The 14,109-nt window shown below is 46.7% G+C and overlaps 1 protein-coding gene across 1 annotated transcript in view; it reads right to left on the bottom strand.

Annotated features, from left to right (window-relative positions):
* Nucleotides 1-12,292, bottom strand: part of POLR3B (RNA polymerase III subunit B) — a 132,874-nt gene extending 120,582 nt beyond the window's left edge. Inside the window, exons 1-5 of the mRNA XM_019543900.1 lie at nucleotides 12,200-12,292; nucleotides 8,737-8,769; nucleotides 1,096-1,152; nucleotides 948-1,012; nucleotides 447-522 (exon numbers count right to left, since the gene is read on the bottom strand). Of these exons, the coding sequence (XP_019399445.1) occupies nucleotides 447-522; nucleotides 948-1,012; nucleotides 1,096-1,152; nucleotides 8,737-8,769; nucleotides 12,200-12,271 (303 nt within the window). The 5' untranslated portion in view covers nucleotides 12,272-12,292. The remainder of the gene's footprint in view (nucleotides 1-446; nucleotides 523-947; nucleotides 1,013-1,095; nucleotides 1,153-8,736; nucleotides 8,770-12,199) is intronic.
* Between the last annotated feature and the right edge of the window lie 1,817 nt (nucleotides 12,293-14,109).

The raw sequence follows: 14,109 nt of genomic DNA, 5'->3' as shown, positions 1-14,109 counted from the left end.
CTGAGGTTTCTTCCCAGCTTTGCCTATGGCTTCCCTCTGTGATGCTAAACAAGGCTAGCTTAGTGTATCAGAGGAGTGAATTAAGTATTTCATGAGCAAAATATAATTCTAGCAATTCCTAAGTTATAACAGCTTGATCTTGCAACCTTGAAGTCCTCAAAAACGTAGGTTTTTGTTCATAATATGAATACATATAATAAGTGGTCTGTGAAGCTACAAATCAAAAAACAAAGTATATGAATTATTCCATTTTCTAGTAATTTCATAACTACCACTGCCTACTCTCTGCCAAGCCTCCCATGTATTATACCTGATTATTAAAAGCTCCTCTCTTGAAAGCAAAGAAAAACTGGGGGGAAGCTACCTGTGTGCCCATGTGCAACAACTACCTACACATTTCCATGTGTGCATTTGAAATAAAATTCCCCACCTGGATTCTCTATTACCTCATGAGGAGACACAGGCCGTGTTACATTAAAGCTTTCTTCAACATCTGGGGTACCCACATAGATATTGAGATACCTGCAATACAAACATAATTAGGATCAATCATCAAGAAATTTGCTTGGTGAAACTGAGGAGAGCAGAATGATAACCAGAGATTGTTCAGTCAGCTACAGCACCTTTCTTCCAAGCACTTAGACTATGCTTTATATGCAGCGATAAAAAAAACTTGGGACATGCGTACAAAAATGAAAACAAAATTTACCTCTGCACTAAAAGATCTACTTGCCTCTTGATCACAAGAATTCACTAAGCTACAGAAAAACCCCATTACAGAAAGCATTTTTACTACATGATTAACCGTTTTGTTTAAATTAGGTAATTCAGGAAGTATAGTGTGGCCCTTTTCTAAACCAAATAGGCCATGTTAGAGCATCTCAGTTTATTTTTATTATGTAGGACACCTGTACTGCAAGCAATACAAAAGGTAGCCTCGTGCTTACTTTAAGTACCACATGGGGTCAGCATCACTTATAACTTTCTCATTGGCTTTCATGATTTTCTTTATCTGAAAGAAAAAAGGAAAAAGGAATTAAGTTCATCACAGTTTTGTATATTCACGTCTCCTCCCTTTCCTCCAAGAAAGCATACCTCTACATTGATGAAGTAGTTGAATGAGTCTATGTGCTGCTTCACAAGTCCTTTCACCTAAAAAACAAGACAGGCACGTACGGCAGGATTAGCCTCAGTAAAATTATTACAAAACCAATGAAAAAGTTTATATATAAACAATACACTCATAACAGTTTCTGGATCAACTCTTAAGTATTTTAACTGAAATTTTTTTGAAAACCCAAAAGTCAACTAGCCTGATTCTCCACTGCCTTTTCCCCACAAGGTTTACATCAGTATAACTTGACTAAATTTCAGCAGTCTGAATTGTAATTTACTAAATATATAGCATAAAATGAAAATGAGCCTCTGAAATTCACATGGATGACTGGGAGAGTCACTGCAAATTAACATGTTTTGTCAGTCTGTCATTATGCTGGAAGCCTGGGATACTCACCCTACTGATGATATAGTGACAAGTCATCTAGGGTGGTAGAGGAACAGGCCACCTTCCTAGCAAGGGACAGTCTTAGATTACATCAATTAAAAGGAGCAGAAGGGCATTCCAATGAGATTTGCAAGACTGAACAAGAAAAAAAATCAAGACAGCACATCTTAAAGATATTAGAGGTGGAAGAGGGATGTCATGAGCAGGTATCAAAAAAACAAGGATGCCAAAGGTATGAAACAGATAGATCCTGAGCCCAACCCTTAGCAGGTGCATTAGATAACCCCACACAGAGGTTCCTATTTTCATGCCTTGTAGAAAGCATCACCCTGCCAGCCCTGACCCCAGTGACACTTTTTTTGGTTGGTATGGAGGCAGGGCTACAATCCATATTACTAACATGAACTTCCACCCCAGACATCAGTACAGACACACATTCTGTGAGTGCCAGCCTAAAGTTTTACCAAAACATGGAAGGTAAGAAAAAAGTATTTTTATATGTCGTCCTTACAAGAAACTGCATCTCCATACTTTAAAGAAGTAACCTGTCGTAGTCTAAAAAGAAGGAAGCTAAAGTTATATCATGATTTAAAGAGAGGAAGGTACTCAGTGACTCAAAGGGACTATGATCCCAAGAGATGAAGCAGGACAAGATGAATGCCCTCAACAGGCTGTGGAAGGTCATAAAGAAGAGCAGGTGAATGAGAGGCCAAAAGGGGCAAAAAACTATCAAGGCAGTTCTAAATTGCACATGCAGATAAGGGAACCTAGTAAAAGTGACAGAGGGTAGGGAGAGGTGACAAAAGATGTCCTAGCCTCCTGTCCGCAATGAACCCCATATGGTGTTCCCCTCCCTCCTCGCCCCCAACTCTATGGGAGTCTATAAAGTTTAAAGATGTATGCACTCATAGAGGTAAGATTTGCAACAGTTTAAATGGCTAGTGATTACAGCAAAAAATTAGGATTTTGTTAGCAACAGTCCTAAGAGAACAGCTAATTTTGTTAATGGGCCAGGTCAAGAGGCAACACTTGGAAGTAAGAGATGCAAGAACATACTTATTTTTTAGCTTTCCTTTCAAAGCCAGACTTTGCACTGTAATGTATTACACAGATCAGATAACATGGATTTAAACAACTTTTTTTTTTTAAATCAAAAACACTTAAGTTTTGAAATACCCACAAGGTAGTCAAAAACTGGAAGATGGAGAACTCAAAGCTGGATACAAAGCAGAAAGATTAAAAAAGGAAGATGCGAGAGAGATCACTCCCAGCATGCCACAAATGGATAAAGACCAGGGATCCAGGTTTCCTGTTTGCCGTGGATAAAACACAGATTTTCTCCTTTAAAGGAGAAAAACCTGGGAAACTGGGTTTCCCCTTGCAGGCTGGCAGAGTTCCAGCCTGCAAGGGGCTGCTTGAGTGAGGCTGGGGGAAGCAGGACACAGGGGACACCATGTGCAGCATGTGGCAACCACGTGAGCAGCTCCCACAGCTCCCTCCAAGTAAGTCTATGGGGGAGGGGAGGTAGGCACACGCTACACATCAGGGGGCATAACCCCCTAGATTTCTGCACTCACAGCAGGGTACAGACTGCAGCTGGGCCAGACCAGCTCCAGGCAGGAGCCACCTCCTCAGCCCAGCAGGTGGGACCTGGCACAGGAGACAGCACTGCACTACCATGGCCATCAAGTTGAGGCCCCCCCATCTGCCCAGCAGCAGCAGCGGGGGGACACGGGGCGGGGGGGACGACGACGGACGGACAATTCTGCACTAACACCATACCTCACCTTGGTGGTCATGGCAACGTAGTGCTCCCTCTCATGCCAGGTCCTGCCCGCTGGGCTCCAGAGGTAGCTCATGCCTGGAGCGGGTCCAGGCCAGCTACAGCCCCACACACCTCTGGGGACACAGAAGTCTGGGAAGCATGTGCTCCCCTCTGCCCCCTGACATGTTGCCGGTACTGACACCCCCCACACACCCATGCCCTTCCTCACACACTAAAGGGCTAGGGCCTGGGGGCAGCAGATCAGAAGCAAGGGACACCAGCAAGGTTGGGGTGGGGGTGGGGAGGGCAGGGGAAGGGGAGGAAAATTAGTGGCACTGGCAGGGCCGGGAGGCTGTGGGTTGGCAATGAGGGGCAACGGCATGGCAGGGCCAGGGCACCAGCACATCAGGGCTACTCAGCACCACAAAACAGTCGGGGTGAGGCGGAGGGACGGACAGCTGCAGCTGAACTCCTATCCTGGTGAGTGAAGCAGGGCTGGGGGAGCTCTGACTTTTTGTAATGGAAAAAAAACACCATAAAATCAAACACCAAAATATAAAGGTATTTAGAATTTATTTTATTATAACGTTTGAGACGCTGGTAGGCTTCCAAAATGCTTTAAAATTGTAAATGCATCAGTAAAACATTTTCATAGTTTCATAGTTAGTAGGGTCAGAAGGGACCCGAGCAGATCATCAAGCCCAACCCCCTCCCATAGCAGGAAAGAATACTGGGGTCAAACAACTCCAGCAAGGTGTTCATCTAGCCTTGTCTTAAAGACCCACAAGGTAGGAGCCAACACCACTTCTCTTGGAAGTTCGTTCCAGACCCTAGCCGCCCTGACAGTGAAGCAGCGCCTCCTGATGTCTAGCCTAAATCTACACTCTGCCAGCTTGTGACCGTTATTTCTAGTCACTCCTGGTAGTGCTTGGGGGGAACAGGGGCTCCCCCAATGCCTGCTGGTCCCCTCTGACTAGTTTGTAACAGGCCACAAGATCCCCCCCTCAGCCTTCTCTTGTGGAGGCTGAACAGGTTCAGGTCCCGTAGCCTCTCCTCATAGGGCCTGTCCTGCTGCCCCCTGATCATGTGAGTGGCCCTCCTTTGGACCCTCTCCATGTTGTCCACATCCCTCTTGAAGTGCGGCGCCCACAACTGGATGCAGTACTCCAGCTGCAGCCTGACCAGTGTTGCATAGAGGGGGAGTATCACCTCCCTGGACCTGCTCAAGATGCATCTGTGGATGGCAAGGTACGGTTGGCCTTCCTGACTACATCCCCACACTGCCTGCCCATGTTCATTATGGCATCAATTATAACTCCAAGATCCTTTTCTACTTCTGCCCTGATGAGGAGTTCCCCAGCCCATAGGTATGGTGCTGGTTGTTCCTCCCCAGGTGCATCACCCTGCACTTGTCAGTGTTGATACTGTTCAACTGATACCTGTATAAATCATGGTATTTCATTTTAATTGCAAAAACACGTGGATTTTGGGATTTTTAAATCAGAGCATTTGGGGGTGGTTTTATCAGGGATATTGGTTATAGCCATATTAGTCTGAAGGGATAGGCAGACAAGCCTCTACTAACCAGGGATCCTGGTTTTCTTTAATGACACATGTTGGATAGGCAAGGTTGACTCGGATCAGGGCTATCAAACATTCTTTCTTAAGAGAGAAGAAAGAGGCGTACAGACAATGGAAGCTTGGAACAGGCTCCCAAGGAGAACTATACAACAATGGCCTGCATTTCTAGGGATCAGATTAGAAAAGCCAATGTGGCAACTGAACTAAAATTAGCAACAGGAATCAAGGACAACAAAGAAGTCCGTCTTTAGGTACATAGGGAATAGGAGGTAAATAAATGGGAGTGAGGGGCCACTGTTCAACAACTCAGGACAACTGGTTACTAGCACTCTGGAAAAAAACTGAACTCCTGAATGACTACTTTGCTTTGGTCATTCACCAGGCCAAGGGGAAAATCATGCCAGATAGGGTATAGAATGGACAGGGTAGAAATGACTGCCTTCCCACTATTGCCGTAGAACAGGCTTGTATATATCTAATTTCTTTAATTGATCACAAGTCAGCAGGACTAGATGAACTTCATCCAAGACTGCTGAAGCAGCTGCCTGAAGTCATCACAGAACCTGGCGAAGCTCTTCCCTGAGGACTGGAAGAAGGCCAACATTGTGCCCATCTTCAAGAAGGGGAGAAGGGAGGACCCGGGTAATTACGGGCCAATTAGCCTAACTTCTATCCCAGGGAAAAATCTTGGAAAATTCATCAAACAGTCTATATGCAGGGGTTGGTGCTCGGTCCAGTACTATTCAACATCTTCATCAATGACTTGGATGTGGGGGTGAAGAGCTCACTGGCCAAGTTCACAGACAACACCAAGTTACAGGGAAGCATGGTCACACTTGAAAATAGGCTGCAGAAACAGGTGGACCTAGACAGGCTGGCAAGTTAGGCAGATCAGAACCAGATTAAAGTTCAGCAGCAAGAAATGTAAAGTGCTCCATCTGGGGATGAACAATCCCCTGCACACCTACAGGCTTGGCGACACCAACCTGACCAGCACTACAAATGAAAGGGACCTGGGGGCAATAACAGACCACAGTGTGAACATGAGCCAGCAGTGCAACAGGGATAATAATACTCTGGCATGCATCAATCGATACATCTGCAGCAAAACCAAGGATGTGATTCTTCCACTCTAGCAGGCACTGGTGAGACTTCAGCTGAAGTACTGCGTCCAGTTCTGGGCACTGGACTTTAACATGGCTGCGGTAAAGCTTGAGAGATTGCAGAGAAGAGCCACCCGCGTGATCGGAGACTTGCATGGCAAGCCATACGAGGAAGGCTGAGGGACCTGGGACTCTTCAGCCTGAAAAAGAGAAGGCTGAGAGAGGACTTGGTAGTAGCTTACTGCTACATTGGAGGTGTACATCAAGGGCTCAGTGAGCAACTGTTCATCAGGCCACCCTTGGGGAAAACTAAGAGTAATGGTTACCTACTCCTTGAAGGCCGTTTCAGGCTCAACATTAGGAAAAACATATTCACAATTAGGGTGTCCAGACTGTGGAATTAGCTCCCTCCAGAGGTGGTGCAATCGCCTGCCCTAGAAACCTTCAAGAGGAGACTGGATGGTCACCTTGCTAGGGTCACCTCACCTAAGTTGTCTTTCCTGCTTGGTGCAGGGGGAAAGTCCCTTCCAGCCCTAGAATCTATGAAAACATATTTGGCTCATAAAAGTGGGTCACCTGGTCCACAGGGCTTCTTGTGGACTGGACCACCCACCTCCATGGGCTGATTCAGTAAGGCTCGTTCCCATTGCTGCCAGAGCCCCTACAGTTGCAGCATCTACCTCCATTATTTCGTCACAGCTTCAGAACCAGGGTTTTAAGATCAGTAGCTGGGGAAAAGTCGGGGGATAGGGAAGGAAGAGCAACAGCAGCATTAAACTCCTGGGTTCCAGAGATGGGCTAAAACAATGGCTCCAGCAGATGACAGGATTAATGGTACCACTGCCACTCATAGGTTGTCTGCAGGAAGTCCCAAGCTCTCTTACGAGAGGCTCCATGATTCAGATCTAGCCCACAGGACCCAAGCTGGACACTCCTGGCTTAAATGATACCTTGCATATGGCATTTAGACCAACAGAAATACATATATCCAATTCACTTATGTAAGTCTGTGAAGGCACGTTTTTAAATGAACTGAATGCAGTAGGAAACTCAGAAGTTACTGAACTGGCTTAACAATATAGGATTTAAAGCAAGAAATAAAACAAAAATAAGGCTACTGGGCAAAATTATTTCACTCATGAAAAGATTTTCGAAAAGCAAATCATAGGAGCAAGGCAAGAATGAGTTATGTAATTTGTAAATCTTGATAAAGGTGTTTTTGGTAGGGTTGGAGGGCTATGGTAGTTGTGACAGAATCATGGAGTCACTGAATCATAGAAAAATTAATCTAGTCCAACCCCCTGCTCAAAACAGGACAATCCCCAACTCTACTGGCTCAGCCAACTATACTTTGTCTAGCCAGATCTTAAAAACCTCCAAGGATGGAGATTTCACCACCTCCCTGGGTAACCTGTTCCAGTGCTTCACCACCCTCCTAATGAGAAAGTTTTTTCTAATATCCAACCTAAACTTCCCTTGCTGCAACTTGAGACCATTGGTCCTTGTTCTCCGATCTGCCACCATTGAGAACAGCCTCGCTCTAGTCCAGGAAACGTCACCCCCCAAACCGCTGCTTTTTACACATCTTTTACTGGATGAACTGTATAGTTGGCAGAAGTGTTAAGCAAGCTTTTGGATACAAAATGCCCTTCCTCATGTCTGACTGGCAGACTTGTCAAAAATAGTTTCCAATACAGAAACTGCAATACACAACAGTTGTGCCATTGAACTAAATCACTATCAGTCTGCATACAATTCATTGCAATAAGCAGCTCCACAACAAATGAGTCACAGACCTAGAAATAATGTAAGATGTAGGCTGTTAGTATAAACCTGTCTGGGTCTCTGTTCTCATCTTTCTTCCACATGACCCCAACAGCTCACCACCAGAAGTAGTCTCCACCATTATAGCTCCAAGGGTTCCGATGATGACGCTGATCATTCAAGCATCTGAAAGTTGTTTGTGGGGTGGTTGAAGGAGTTATAAAATATAGGAGATGTGTAATGAGTAGGCCTCTGTCACACCTTCACCACTGGGCCACAATGTTATCAAGGCAAAACATGCACCATAACTAACTTCTGAGCTTTACCCACTGTACTTGACACTGCCACAGACTCCACTGCTCCCCCTCAGGTGAGTACTTCCCATCAGAAAGGAAGGGAGTTAATACTACGAGGCTAGAACAGCTTCCTATCTCAAATCCAGAGTTGTCTTGGATTCAGGTAAATATGGTAGAGGGAAGAGAGACAATAGGAGGAGGAGATGACACATGAACACCGACAATGACAGACAGAAAATGGAGGGGGGAAAAAAAAAAAAGTCAGAAATGAGATGACATTGTAAAGATTAACAAGAAAAAAAGGGAAGCTTTCCGATGCCCTGGAGAGCAGACTGAAAAGTATGCACAGTAGTACACTAGTGTTTGAAGCAGGCCTGGCTCTACACGACAAAACATTTTTGAAAGGATGAGCAGCCAGAAAATAGAGAGGCTTGGGAAAACACTGCATTTGGAAAGAAGGAAGTCATACATGAGAAGTCAGAAGTCTTGTTCCTATTATTTCTAGTTTTTCTCCTCTCCAACATTTGGAGAATCTCTATGTTGACATTTTATTTTAAACTGAATTTACTAAGTATTAAAATTAACACACAGGTCTAACCATCTTTTAGTTTGTTAAAACACTATGTATAGTAATAATTCATCTTAAAATTTATTAGGTTGAATAGTTTTCACATAAACAGCTAAAATATTTATGTAAGGGTAAAATATATCCATAGCACTAACCTTTAGAAATGCTGGAAGTAGTCGCCATTTTTCCTGAAAACAAAAAACACACAGTCTGAAATACTTTAAGAATGAACAGACTTCCAAGAAGTCTGATCAAGATTTTCCTAACTTTAACACTGTTTAAAGTCAAGTCTATATGGACTTAAATATCAACATAAATCAAGTCAATCAACCAAGATTAGCAATAATAATGTAACAACTTAACCATATATAAAAAAAAAAAACCAAAACAAACAAACAAACAAAAAATTGATATGTACAGTACCATTCATACCTGGGGCACATAGAAACACTAACAAAAATTTCCAAGTGTTTTTCTCCTCTCACTCTTCTGTTGATGTTTAATGTTTTCCAGCAAGAGAGAAATCCAATTATGACCTTGATATTACAAATATGCACACAGTTCAATGGGACAACTCCATTACAGAAAGCTTCTTCACTGTACACAAGCTAGCATGATTATAGTTTCTATAAAGAAACAGTGAAACTGGCTAACCACAAAGCCCTGCACAGTATACAAATCTAAAACTGACAAAGAGAATTCTACCTATTTCTTTCAATTATACAATAATCCCATGTGCTATTTTTAAGCTCCTATAGGTACAAAATACTCAAGACAAACGTGACTTTCAAGTTGACTGTGTGTTAAATTTTATAGGCACCTAATGATTTAAAGATTCTGAGGATTAACCAAGCATGGATGACATTTCAGAGCATCTATTTTAATAAATTATTACCATTTCGTGGAGTTTATTCCAGTTGGATGAACTCACTTGCATCACAAGCAAAGGGAGCCTAAAATTAGTTTTAGGGAGTCAAAGCGGATACAGAACCAGCAAAGTAAAAGTCACAATGGGCCTAGAAGCTTCAAAAATAGTAGCCTCTATTTCCCTTACACCTACTACATACAGGTTGGATTTCAAGAGAAACCAAACACAGTCAACTTATTGACCTCAATAGGAGAGAAACAGTCTCAGCAACTTGCAGGATGAAACTCTACAGAAGTACACACCAGAATAAAGTGCTGGGCTCTTAATCCTGCATTGTGTGAGCAGCAGCTGCTGACACTACTGCCATCACAAAGATCACTTTTGTGGTAGTAAAACAGAGACTTTAGAGGCTGGAATGTTAATATCCCTCTTCTACCCATTAAATCCCTATTAGCCAAAAAACCCAAAACAAATTAAAAATGTATACATGCGTACACAGATGGAAATTAACTAAGTCTCAGATAAACAGCTCTACCTCTACTCCAAGCTTGAAAAGGGTAACATGTCAAATTCCCCCATAAAATTCACTGATGACATCACCATTGACAGGACACAAAAGATGCTTGGACACTGTGGCCACGGACAGCAGTGTTAAAAATCCTAAGTAAACAAATGGACAGACAGAGCCCTCTGTGGCTGGGAAATAGCCAATCTTTGCTTCTCATACTCCAAGCCTCAATAAGTCCAAGGTGTGTCCACACCTTGAATACTGTTCCCAGTTCTGGTCCCCACACCTCAAGAAGGATATAGAAGAACTAAAGGTAGTACAGGGAAGAGCAACAGGGATGATTGGGGGTATGGTTCTGTGGAGGGGTTTCCCTACTAGGAGAGACTCAAGAAAACAGGCCTATTCAGTTTAGAAAAGCAATGCTTGATGGGGGGGACATGATAAGCATTTACAAAATACTAAATGTTGAAGAGAACGTCAGTAAAGAGTTAGTATTTACTCTCACTCTCAATACAAGAACTAGGGGATGCAAAATGAAACTAGTAGGTACTCAGTTTAAAATTAACAAAACAAAGTTCTTTTTCACACAGCCTGTCATTCAAAGGTGGAACTCGTTGCCACCAGTTGTGGAAGCTGACAGTTTAGCCAGACCTAAAGAAGGATTGGACAAATTGCTGAACAAAAGGTGCATGAGTAGCTACTGAGCATGGGAGTTAAGGGCACAGCCCATGAACTTCCTAGACCTTAAGGGTGCCCAGACATGAGCATAGAGATTGCTCTGACATGCCAGACACAGGGAGGATGAGGGACTGCTTTTCCCCACCCCGCACTCAGCACCACCTTGTGACCCAGCCCCACTGCCAGCCTGGGCCCCTCACTGGCTCCAGGCTCACCAGTCAGGGCTGCACATGGCAACAGCAGCTGCAGCCCCCCCCCGGCTTGTTGTGCTGGGCAGTGTTTGCCACCACTGCCTCTGGGCTGCCCAGCACACAAGCTCCAGGCAGGCAGCAGTACCCAACACTGCCTGGCACGGCAAGCAGGGGGGGCTGCAGCTGCTGCCAGTGGGCAAGCCCAGAGCTGGCTTAGAGCCTAGGGTGGCAGTGGGGCTGGATTACAAACCGGTGCTGAGCAAGGGGAAAAGTAGCTCCTCGCTCGCCCCACGGCCAGCACCCTGAGCTGTAGCCGCTGGCAGCCCACATGGGGCTGCCTGTGCCTGCTCCAGACAGCCCCATGTTGGCTGCAAGTGCCTGCAGCAGGGAGCACTAGCCATGGGGTGGGTGAGGAGCCGCTTTTCCCCCTCGCTCAGCACCAGCTTCTTCCCTGCCAGTAAGCGGGGGTCAGGGCCGTACGCTATCCCCTGCCTATACTGCAGGGCTGGGCGTCACTGGGAGTGAATGGGCAGGGAGCTAGTGGGAGCACAGGACTCACATCAGTGCCCTGAGGCCAGTGCCAGCAGGGCCCAGAGCCGGGTGGCAGGAGCACAGGGTCCCAGACAGCAGGGGCTCTATGGAGCCGGGCCAGCTCCCCCCTCCCTGCTGGTGCAGCCCAGCTCAGCTCCACAGACCCCTACCAGCCTGTGTCCTGCTCTGGGCCCCACCCTGGGACATTGGTCCCAAGATGGTGACCAGGGGCGGGGCTACCCATACAGCCCTTGACAACCTGCCAAAACTGGGTAAGTGGCTCTCTGCCCAAAATAATTGCCTGCCCCAGCCCTATGATCTGACCCAGCCAATGGCAACATTCTTTTTCTACCCTGGGAAATGACTCAACATGACAATACCTGCATATGGCACCAGGCTGGCTGCCATTGCTTGCCCTGTGCCACACCAGGCACCGGGTCACACTGAACCCTGCGCTCTCAGTGCCCCAGAAGGGACACAAGCCCCCATTACGAAAGAAGCCCCCAGGCTGACTCAGAGAAGCTACAGAGCCCTGGTACCCCTAGTATCCCCCCTAAAGGGAAGCCAATGGCCTTTCCTTCCCCCACCGCCCAGCCCCAGGGGAAGCACAAGGGCAGCCTGGAGCTGCTCCTCTAGGGAGAAATGCCAGAAGACGCCCCGCGCGTGCGCAGTCGAGCAGCTAGCACAGCGCGCGCCCAGCGTCCGGGCAGCCGCAAGGGGGCGGAAGAACGGGGTGGGGGGCACATGTATGCGCACTGTGGGGGAGGGTGTTCTGCTGCAGGGCTCGCGCCGGTGCCGGCATCCTTCCCAGGACCAGCAGCGAAGGGAGGGGAGACGCTCACCTCCACGGTATTCACGGGAGCCGCCGCTTGCTCCGGGCTCAGCGTCCCCAACTCAGCCGCCAGCTCATCCATAGTGCGGGCAGGGAAAGAGGCGGCGGCGGAGCCGGCGGGCACACACACGAGGGACCGCGGTGCAACAGCCAACCCCACCCCCCGACACCCGCGCCACAGCGGGAACGTTCCGCCGCTTTTCAAGACCCGCCGAACGCCAGACCCACATGCACCCCCCACCCCCGCGCGGGCTCCTGCTCTACTCCCTGCCCTGTGCTCGCTCCTGGACCTCCCGCTCCGTTTTCTGCTCCCTGCCCCATCTCCTACTTTGCTTTCTGCGCCCCATCCTATGCCCCCACGCTTGTCTGCTGCTCGGCTTGCTGCTTCCTGCCCATTGCTCACTTCTCAATCTTCTGCTTTGCTTTCTACCCCGTGCTCCCTCGGGGCTCGGCTTTCTGCTCCCCGGCTCATCTACTGCTCTGCTTTCTGCTCCTTGCCTCTCTCCCTCCTCTACTCTTGCTTTCTGCTCTCTGCCCTTTTTGCTGCTTAGATTCTGCTCCTTCCTCCGCCCTCCACTGTGCTGCCTGCCCACTCTGCCACGTGCTACACACCCAGGCTACCTGTGCCACCCCTGCCATCACATGTAAACTGGAGTGGGTCATTTGCCCAGGTATCACCCAGGATATTTGTGGTAGAGGTAGAACCAAAAGTTTCTGAGTACTTGTCTGGGGCTGGACCAAGGAGGCTGCCCTGTCCCCAGCGATGGCTGCAGCTGTGGAGTTGTGGAGCCTCCTCAAGTTCCCACCACTGAAACTAGGGAGATGGGAGCAGAGAGGAATGAGCAGCAGCCGCACAGGTGGAGCCAGGAGTGTCAAAAGGACACCTCAGAAGCACATGCAAAATAGTGACCCTCCCTCTTTCTGCGGGGAGGGGACTTTTCAGGTGATTCAAGTGGCAGTTTAAAGGTAGCAAGATTCACAGTAAAATCTTAGTGCTCCATTTGTATTAAAGTTTGTGCTTAATGATTAAGTACCGCTTAACTGTTAGGAACAGGCTGGAGACTTCTTTTTAAATAAAACACCCTACTTGTCAAAGGAATGGGAGGCAGAATTAATAACCACACTTTGCACTTCTACAGCAGCATCTGTACCATTTTAAGTCACTGGTTCATTACTTTGGGATCATGTCTAGTGGCTGTTAATGGCCAGCACCAAATTCAGAGGAAATACAAAAAAACAACAACCCATAATGAAAATCTATCAATCTATTGAGCAGACAAGGAGTTTCTTCTTAACTTTGTGCAGTTATTGCTTCATCCAGTGCTCTGAAGGATAAGGATTTATGCCCCAATGTTTTAATCTACTTTATTTACCTATAATTGTTGTTATAATTCAGGGGTGCGCAATTACTTGGCTGGAGGGCAGCTTAGTTTTGGCAAGCTGTCAAGGCCTGCATGGGTAGCCCCACCCCTTGACAGGTGCCCTGCCCCCCTGGTCACCATTTTGGGGCTGGAAGTCCCACCCCCTAATCCCTGACCTTTGCCACCACAAGTCCCTCCCTTTGCCCCCAGAAATACTCCTTTTGGAAAGGGGTTTGCCATCTTAGAACCAGAAAAATACCAAATTATATTCTAAAAGTCAAACATTAATTTGATTTAAAAAAATATTTTGTCCTGATTTACTTGCGTTTGTGTAGTGTACATAGAAGCAATAGTATAACAGTCTAAAATGAAGTCTTACCCTTGTATATTGGGTGGTATAGGTTTGTGGGAGGCTGCATGTGCATGGGGTTTGTGGGGATGGATAGGTGTGGGGAGAGGGTGACTGGGGAGGGTTGTTGCATATGTGGAAAGGGAGTGTGGCTGGGGGCGTGTGAGGTGTGTATGCCCACAGCCCCTGCCACCAGCATCAGCAGCAAGC

This window comes from Crocodylus porosus, unplaced genomic scaffold (assembly GCF_001723895.1).
Source record: "Crocodylus porosus isolate Cpor-Errol unplaced genomic scaffold, CroPor_comp1, whole genome shotgun sequence".
Lineage (NCBI taxonomy): Eukaryota > Metazoa > Chordata > Crocodylia > Crocodylidae > Crocodylus > Crocodylus porosus.
Note: the sequence above shows the minus strand (reverse complement) of the source record. Positions and strands in the feature narration are given on the sequence as shown.